The sequence below is a fragment of the Lagenorhynchus albirostris genome, chromosome 4 (assembly GCF_949774975.1).
Source record: "Lagenorhynchus albirostris chromosome 4, mLagAlb1.1, whole genome shotgun sequence".
In the NCBI taxonomy this organism is placed as follows: domain Eukaryota; kingdom Metazoa; phylum Chordata; class Mammalia; order Artiodactyla; family Delphinidae; genus Lagenorhynchus; species Lagenorhynchus albirostris.
The window spans coordinates 13,509,172-13,519,279 of record NC_083098.1 but is presented as its reverse complement, the minus strand read 5'-3'; the positions used below and the strand labels follow the sequence as shown (position 1 = coordinate 13,519,279).

Here is a 10,108-nt window from a genome sequence, read left to right as displayed (position 1 = left end):
TAATCTGCAGGTTCAGTAATGCCCAGACAGGTATTTCACTGGATCTTTTCACTGTGCTGTTCTAATATTGTAGCTGGAATTAATTCCTGCACTAAGGACTGAAAAATAAATTTCTAAAACATTTAAGCATTTGTTACTAATCTGTATTGGATTATCAGCAAGATGTAGGGGAATCTTCCCCTCCAGGTTTACTTTAAACCACATGATCCTGAAACGGAGCGAAGGGCTCATGTGCCCACAGCACAGAAAGCCAAACTCTGACAGTGAGAATTTGCATCAGAGGAAGGATTTATTGCAGAGCACCAGCAAGGGAGTGGGAGACAAGCCTCAGATCTCTCCAACTTGGTCTTCGAGTTAGGGTTTTTATTTTTTAAGGGGAAGAACAAAGAGGCTGGGATTAATTATTAATTAATAATTTTGATTAATTATTTTATAATAATTATAACCATTAATTATAATTAATGCCATTTCTGTGGCATTTCTTAATCATAGTTTTGGGAGTCATAGGACGTGTCTGGCCAGGTGGTCCATGCTCGGGGGTCTGTTAGCTCACCTTGCCCTTGAAAAACCACCTTAGTTTGTACGTCAATGATGATATCTATAATAGCCATTTTAGTACATTCATGATGTTATCGACAACAGCAATCTTAGTCATCTGACTCCGGTTGATGAGTGTTCTGTTAGGACAGCATTGAGGTCAGGGGGTCAGGAAGGGGAATACAATTTTGGATTGAGAAATTAATTACAAACTCAGTCAAGGAACTTGGTTTTAGGCAGACTTAGTTTCAGCCCTTCTAAGAAAACATAGTAAGTGAAATACACTACCAGCAATGAGAATTTAGAGAGTCCTTGTAAAAATATGAATTGTGGGGAAATATACATTGGGGTCATTCATTCGTCAAATATATGTTAGTGCTTATAATGTGCCTGGCACTCCTGTGGACACTAAGGACACAACAGTAAACAATGAAGTGCTCGCCCTTGTGGAGCTTACATTCCACTGGGGGAGGGTGAGAACGAACCAATAAAATACATTATGTTGTCAGGTGCTGTGATGAATGAACAGCGAGCAGGTAAAGGATGAGTCTGTTTGAGGAGAGCTCCAGTGACGAGGTGGTCAGCCAAAGACTCGCCAAGCAGATCTAGTGAAGCGAGGAAGCAATCCATGTGTGTATCTGTAAAGAGATACACTCACGTTTTCTTTCTCCCCTAGGGCCTGTGGTTCTAAGACTTGAAAAATAAATGAACATGTAGCTATAGGCACACTTCAGCACCTATAACTTTGACTTTATCAACTGTATGCAAATACCTTAGGTTATTTCTACACAGAGATCTTATAAAAGGCCAAGAATATCTAGAAGTCTTTGCAGACTTGCTCTTTTTGGCAGGCATATTTCATCTAAGAAATGAAGGAAGAGACTTAGGTGGCAGTAAGTTACCTCTTCTCACATTGGCTTGTGACCGTAACTTACTCATCATATAAACCCAAGATACAGTCACGTACAAGAGCATAGAAGATACTAGAGACTCCACAGAGACACAGCCTAAGTAAGTGATCTGATTGAACTGTACAAAGATTAGAAATGAGATAGTCTTCACCCTGCATTTTAGGTTTATTTTTATTACTGTCATATGCTATACTTGTCTGAGTGACTGTCTTATAATCTGTTATTGGATTGAATTGTAAAATGGTTAATACTTAATTCCTTATTTGTAAGCTTTCTGCCCATCAAAATGACTCGCACAATTCTATCCCTTTTTTCAAATACCTGCTGAAATCTTTAAGGTGCATAACAAAGTATTTGAACGGTAGCCTCCTTTGCCAGAGAGCTGAATTTGGATCGTTGTCACTTCTCTGGCAGAGACCCTAGAATTTTTGAGACTGTGTTTTACTGTGCTCTTATAGCAATATACAGATTAGAATAAAGGCTTAGCTAAAATTGAATGGTTTTATTAAGATAGTTTGTATGTTCATTGACTGCATGAAAATTGCTTCTGGGATTAAACATTCCTGTGTTTTGTTTTTGTTAATCAGCTGAAATGTATCCATGTTATATAAAGTAAAAAGAGACACAAACCTAGGAGAAAGAAAGGAAATACCCAAGGTAGAATTTTTTGAAAACACTATTATTTTCTATGTAAAATAGTTAATTTCTAAACTAGTTTAGCATATATCAAAAGCTATATTTTCTTTCGTACTTAATGGCTACATTCATATGAGTTCCTATGTGGAAGTTTCTATCCAGGGTATTTGCTAGTCATCCATCCATATGTTCCTTAAGAAACTGTATACCTTTTTCTTTTTCTTTTTTTTAAATGATTTATTTTATTTATTTATTTTTTGGCCGTGCCACGCGGCTTGTGGGATCTTAGTTCCCCGACCAGGGATCGAACCCATGCCCCCTACAGTGGAAGTGCAGAGCCCTAACCACTGGACCACCGGGGGATTCCCTACATCTTATTTTTCAAAAAGAAGTCTAAGTCAGCTTTTTATTTATCTGCTGAATCAGGAACTTCACATGGTTTGCTTTGGAGTGGGAGGAAAAGAGTGGTTAGCTTTTAGATGTAAAGGAGATCCTTAAGCACGATCAAACTTTTTCCTTCTTGTTTCTATAGTATTTCAGGAAATAGACACAGCTTCCCCTACATGGGATTCCTAACACAGAATAACAGTGGCAGGGCTCAGAAATGAAGCTAACAGGAAGTAAGAGACCAGCATGACACTGGAATTTGCACAGGCCAATTAAATCATATTCAGGTCTATAATCCACCTGGGTATTATTTCTATGTATTATGGGAAGTCAAGGTCTCATTATGTATATTTTTCCTCTTTTGTCTTCAAACCATTTTAGTCTAGTCCCTTTATGCCCCCACTGTAATATCTTGTCTGTCGTATATCTGAGGTTCTGTTTCGAGACTTCATGCACCTCCCTATATCTGGTCCTGAACAAACATCACATTACCGTAATTATGTGGCTTTATATATGTCTTGCTATCTGGTAGGTCAGGTCTTCTCCTTCTGTTCTCTTAATTTTTCTTGGCTATTTTAGTCCTTAGCATTTCCACTTGAAAGTTAGGATCAGATTTTTCTGTAGAGTCTCTTGGATTTTGAATATAGACAATCATTTTTATTGCAAATAAGGACAATTTGGTCTCTTCCTTTCCACTCCTTGTGTGCGTTATTTGTTGTTGTCTAATCTTGAATTAGCCAGGCCATTCAGGACCATGTTAAATAGGGGTAAGAGGGGTTTCTGGTTATTCCTTACATTAAAGAAAATGCTTCCATTTTGTTCCCCATTATGTATGACGTTTGCTCTGTTTTTTGTAGAGACTGTTAGATGAAGGAAGTTTTCTTTTACTCCCAGTTTACTAAGAGCTTTGGGTTTTTTGTTTGTCTTTGTTTTTTGGTTTTTTGAGAATTTTGATCACAAATGAGTGATTAATTTAATGCTTATTAATTAAGCATTTATTTAGCATCTGTTGAGAAGACAATATGGCTTAGAGTTTTTCCCTTTTAATCTATTGAGGTAGTATATTATACAGATGAATGTTTTGGTGTTGAAACATCTTGCATTCCTGGGATAAGCCTCATCTTGTCATGACATGTATGATCAAGCCACTCAAGATCTTTGTACATCCCCTTCTCGACCAGGCCCCGCTTCCCTCACATGACTATCCAGTTCTCTTAATTATACGGCTTAATCAGAAACTCTCCAGGTGCTTGCCCACTGCCCCTGCCGCTGGTTTCCCTAGTAACTGATGAGCCCACCTGTTGTCAATCCCCCCTATAAATGGTAGCCTCCTTCTCCCCTGAGCAGCAAAGATTGTTGCTATGTGCTGTTGCCGTCTGCATTACACGGAGGGATGTTTCTCCAGGACCTTTCGCTTGAGACCTGTAAGATGCTCTATTTAATAACCATTGATGTTTCTGTCACTGACTCCGGGCTCTTTCTTTGGTCTTGTAGAGGCTGGGTAACTACAAGGCTTGCAGGCCTACAGGGTGCAGCCCCACATTATATTTAATATCTTTTTATACACTACTAAATTTGAATAGCTAATAAGTTATTTAGGATGTTTATAAGTGAGCTTAGTCTATAATTTTCCTCTTTTTTTTTTTGCGGTACGTGGGCCTCTCACTGTTGTGGCCTCTCCCGCTGCGGAGCACAGGCTCCGGACACGCAGGCCCAGCAGCCATGGTTCACGGGCCCAGCCGCTCCGCGGCATGTGGGATCTTCCCGGACCGGGGCACGAACTGTGTTCCCTGCATCGGCAGGTGGACTCTCAACCACTGCGTCACCAGGGAAGCCCTATAATTCTCCTCTTTTTACATCTTTGCACTTTTTCCGTTTTTCTATTCTTTGAAACTACTTGTAAAAGATAAGGATTATCTTTCCCCTGAGGATTAAGTAAAATTCACCTGTAAAATCATCTGGGCCTGGTGTCATTCATGGGTGTGACTAATTACCAATTCTGTTTCTTTACTCCTTGTTAAATGCAGGGTTTCAGTTTCTTTTTGATTTGATCGTATTAGTTTATGTGTTTCTCAGTGTTTCCATTTAAGTGTTCAGAGTCAGTGATAGTTATTTGTAGTGTTAGCTTATGATTTTTAATCTATTTTATCTGCTATTATGACCCCTTTTTATTTGGAATTTTAATTGTCTGTGACTTTTCATATATTTTCCTCCTTATCAGTTTTGCTAGAGTTTTGCAATTTGACCTTTCACACATTTTATATAAAAGCCTGCCAGGCTCTAGTTTCAAGCAGTATGACCCTCCAACCCGCCATCTTGTGTGGAGGGGTTTTATTCCCCTTTATTCTGAAGAAGCTAAGCTCCTGGCTGCCCACTGCCTCTCTCAGAATGCCGTGTCCTGCTCACTGTATTTTGTTTCTGTTCATTTGGTCCAGGCAACGTTTATCTTGCTCTTAATTCTAACTTTATTATCTTCTTTGTATGTAATTTTCACTCTTTATGTCCCTACAGCAGAATAGGTTTATCAAAGAACATGATCTCGAGTCCAATCAAATCACAGAGTACGGAGCACTGTATTGGTACTTTACACACAATATTTTCATTACCATCTTACAGGTGAGGAAAGTAAAGCCAGGAACAAGTGACCTGCCCAAGGCCACTCAGATAATAAGTGGCAGGGGTACCTCCAGAACTGGTCATTCCTTTTCATCACCTGCTCTACCCTAAGCTTGATCCTCACTGCATCCCTTGGCGGGGGTAGGGATATGTTTTAACTTCATCCTTGTAGTTCATGATCCTTATGAAATAAAGGCTTTAGCAAAGTGAGATTTACTGTTAACAGATACACTGCTAAATGCTATGAGGGACAAAATATGTTCTTGTACTTGTCTTTAGACTTTGCTGTAAATTTCCTTATGCTTTGATTGGCCATTGAAACATTTACTTGGAATATTCCTCCTGGTAGTTTTCATGTGAAAGCTTATAAAATATAGGATCTTTAGAGTCAGTAAATGTTTCCAACAGTGTTTACCTTTAGTACTTATTTTTTTGTGTTATACAATGTGCACTTATATCCTAAAAAGACAAAAGTCTTCAAGTTTGGAGTTTTCTACCTTTAAAAATCAAGAAGCCAGACTTTTGCTCAGTAGAAAATATAATTATGCAAGTAACTACAGAAATGTGGTGTGCAAGTACAGCTTCATTAATGAGTTATGACAGTTGAAGGATGTTCTTGAAGGAAAGATAAGCATTTGCCAGATGTCCATTGGCCTGTGGTAAATCTTAGATTTAAAGATCTATTTGCAGAGAAATATAGACAGCTGCCAGCCTGGGCTAGGAATTTTTAAATGTCTCCTTTACTTGCATGAAATACAATATAAAATAGCATGCTTTTGCAAATTAACAACAAGCAACAACCCCTTCATTTTCATGCAGAATTATGTAGTATTTGACCAAATGGGAAAAGTTAGGTTTAATTTTTAATGTTGATCCTATGGACATATATGAATCTATATACACACGTAATATTGATAAGAAATACATAATTTCTTTGGAAGCACTGACAACTTAAAAAACTCAATTAAAAAATTGCGTAAAATGCTTTTCAAATAAAAACTCCAACTCAGAAGGACACTTCCACTCTGAAAGCTGTTTTTGTTCTTTCAATCTTTAAAATAGATAGACCAAGGAACAGTAACAATTACGTTTTTTATTTCCTACATAAGAGTGTTCCCTTTATTCTGATTCTGTAAAATGTTTTTTTTCTGAAGGAAACTTATTACTTTACACTTTTTATTGACTATTTTTGTGTTCTCACATCTTTCCCACTATCTCTAAGCTCAGCATTTCCAAGAAACTTGGAAAACAGTCTCATTGTTCTGATGTGCACTTCACTTAGTGCCCCAGATGTGAATTTCCTATATACATATTTCTCCTCCAAAGGAATTTGAGGCCGTAAATCTTGGAATTTTCGTTAGTTTACTCTAGTGAATTCTTGACAGAGAACATCCCCTCACGTACTGATGTGCGGCATGTGTCACAGTTCACTTGGGTGGTGACAAGACTAGCTAATGGAAGTGGACAGGACGTGGAATGTTAGGGTGACTCTGTCTCTAACAAGGAGCACCCGTTCCACAATATCTACACATGGAAAACCCAGGCCCAGAGAAACGGATTCGCTAGGAATCACCATCACCATCATTTCCTAGATCCTGAGGGGGTCTAGATAGGCAATCAGTTATTTCTGGTCGTCCTTTCCACAGACACTTGAGATACACATGTACTTAAGATATGAGCTTAGCAATCTAGATTTTTATGATTTGTGTTTGATCTTTTATGTCATGTGACTTCAGATGGAATTTTGTTTTGCGACTTGAGCTCAACTTTTTTTAAAAGACATTTATTTATTTTATTTACGTATTGCTGTGCAGGCTTTAGTTGCGGCGAGTGGGGGCTACTCTTTGTTGCTGTGTGTGGCCTTCTAATCGTTGTGGCTTCTCTTGTTGCAGAGCACGGGCTTCAGTGGTTGTGGCACGCAGGCTCAGTAGGTGTGGCTCACGGGCTCTAGAGCGCAGGCTCAGTAGTTGTGGCGCATGGGCTTAGTTGCTCTGCGACATGTGGGATCTTCCCGGACCAGGGCTCGAACCCGTGTCCCCTGCATTGGCGGGCGGATTCTTATCCACTGCACCTCCAGGGAAGCCCTGAGCTCAACTTTTAATCTAATATTCTGTTAATATCTCTGAAAGACTTCCTTAGTAGAGAATAAAGTATTTAATCTCACCTCTTTAAATAAGTGTTATTTATGATTTTTATTGAATTACTATAATTATTAATTTTTAGTGTGATGTAATCGTGGTGTTTATTCTTGACTATAGAATGAATTCAAAGTTATCAACAGCTACTAATTAAGTGTTTAGCATTGTGCTAAATGCTTCGCATGTGTTACCTCATTAAAACCCCAAATCCATATTAGTATCTCTAATTATAAAAAGTGGACTTTGAAATACTTTGAAATTCAGAGAGATTTTGTTGACTAGCCCAAAGATACACAGAAACTAAGTGGAAGAACTGAACTTCAAATGAAAATGTTTCTTTCTCAGTTGCCTAATCATTATAAGATTACAATACATTCTACTATTAGTGCTTAAAATCATTAACTGTAAAGCTTATAAACAATGGAAATGAAATAGTACAAATCACAAACTCACAATGACCTCCATCGAACTAATATAGCCAGTTTTAGCAAACTTTTTAAATTTTATTTTATTTATTTTTTAGCGGTACGTGGGCCTCCCACTGCCGCGGCCCCTCCCGTCGTGGAGCACAGGCTCCGGACACGCAAGCTTAGCGGCCATGGCTCACGGGCCCAGCCACTCTGCGGCATGTGGGATCCTCCCGGACCGGGGCACGAACCCATGTCCCCCGCATCGGCAGGCGGACTCCCAACCACTGCACCACCAGGGAAGCCCTTAGCAAACTTTCTAAGAAATGTTTGCTTTCTTTCTTCCTCGCTCCTCTAGAGAGAGAATAAACAAGTATGCCCACCATTGTCCCATCCCAGCAGAGGTCCCCAAGGTGGGGTGTGTTTGTATGTGTAAGCAACCCAATAAAACCCAGCAGCATGGATGCAGCAAAAGAAGAGAGAAATATTTCCTCAAGTCTTTTTGATTCTCTGAGGGAAAAGCAACAGGGGAGGGAAGAGAGGAGATGACAGGTTGACATGGCTGGTTTTACATGCCTTGTGTGTGTACCCTGCTCTTGCAATCCTTACCCAGCTGTCCTCACAAACTCAGCTGTGTCACCGAAGCAAACAACAAACCAAATGTCGACACCATTCATTATGTGTCTAAAGGCAGGACAAAAAATTCTTAAAATACAAAGTTTTTGACTCCATTCTCTGAAGTTTGGTATATAGATACCCTATTACTCCGATGTCTTTTTACAAATAAAACTTGAATTTGATTATTTCACTGGAATATTCCATCTAGTTCTTAAAGACAGTCAAGATTTTATTTCTATCAAGTTTTCTCCATATGTTATTGGGGTAGTGATTTATAATTCTGGTTTTGAAATATCTTCTAATATCTCTGGTTATCTCAGAAGATGCCAAAAAGTTTTCGAAAAGTCCTCCAAGAAAAATGTTGAAACATCTCTAGAGGGCTGTTAAAATAATTCCTCTATTTTTCTCCTTCCAGAATCGCACCATGCCAAACTACAAACTCACTTATTTTAATATGAGGGGGAGAGCAGAAATTATTCGTTATATATTTGCATATTTGGACATAAAGTATGAAGACCACAGAATAGAACAATCTGATTGGCCTGAAATCAAGTCAAGTAAGTAGCACAAATGTAGTTCATGGAAATGTATGTAGAGAAAATGTTTCCAGAACCTTTTGTCTTTCCTCAGGGAAAGGAAAATAGAAAGGTTTTTAAATCTCATGGAGCTTTACACTGAGAAGCAGCAGTTCAGGCAAGTTAAATAAATGCTCTGTGACCCAGAAAATTTCCTATTGAGGTGAAAACACAAAACTGACAGAGGGGGCATATAAAAATAACACAACATGAAGCTTTATCAGAAGAGCTGAGATGGAGGAAATACTGAAGTCAAACTTTTGACCATTGGACTAGCCTGGGCTTGCTCAGATATCACTAACATTTGGATGATAGACAAGATAAGCTGCTGTAACAGAAAACAAAACTCAGATGGCTTAAATAACAAGGAAATGAATTGTACCACATAACGGAAAATCCAGAAGTAGGCCAGGTTTCAAAGGATGGCTTTACTCATTTTTCCTCCTCAGTGTGTTGGCTAAATCATGAAGCTGGTAGCAATATGTTTGCTGCAATTCCAGCCTCGCAGTGTTGAAAAGCAATTTTGAGAGGCTAGAGGAGAAAGCACTGCTTCCTTAAGTGTTCCCAGAAGAATGAGGAAAAACTTTCCAGGAGACCTCAGCAAACCTCTCATGTTTCACTGGCTCAGATTGGGTCACGTGTCCATTTCTGAACCAATCATTGGCAAAGGGAGTGGGAGGAACCTTAGAATCATCTAGTCCACCTCTGAAGTAGGGGATGGAAGCAGTTTTCATGAGGCTTTGTGACCATATGAGAGAGGGGTGGGTACGTGAACAAAACTGGGGTCTGTATGATCAGAGGAAAGAGCAAATTTACAAATTGGGCGGGTAACACAATGAAAACATGCTTCTTAGCACTCAGGACAGTGAGGAAGAATTAGAAATATTATTAAACAAACAAAAGTGTGTGGTTTTCAGTTAAGTTGTAAGTCATCCTCTAGATGCTTGCCATGTTCCCTGGAAATACTAAATATTAAGTGTCTAAAATTTATATTTTTATGCTAGATTATTAAAATTTCAGATAAAGATGAAGCTGAAGAAAACAACTATATAGCATTTGTAGGCTATCAGAACTGGATAGTCTGCAGACCCTATTTCATTTAATTTCTCTAACACGTCAACACGGGATGTATTATTGTTTCTATTTTATAGTTGGATTAACTATTAATTTTATAGTTGGAAGCACACAGAGTTTAGGTATTTTTTCCAAGTTCACAGCCCTAGCAAGGTACAGCTGATTTTCAAACACAGGTCCATCTAATACCATAGCCCAAGTTATTTGCA

The 10,108-nt window shown here is 38.7% G+C and overlaps 1 protein-coding gene across 1 annotated transcript in view; it reads left to right on the top strand.

Moving 5' to 3' along the window:
* Positions 1 to 8,674: 8,674 nt before the first annotated feature.
* The window catches only part of HPGDS (hematopoietic prostaglandin D synthase), a 28,481-nt gene continuing 27,047 nt past the window's right edge, over positions 8,675 to 10,108 (top strand). Inside the window, exon 1 of the mRNA XM_060147106.1 lies at positions 8,675 to 8,807. Within this exon, the coding sequence (XP_060003089.1) occupies positions 8,675 to 8,807 (133 nt within the window). The remainder of the gene's footprint in view (positions 8,808 to 10,108) is intronic.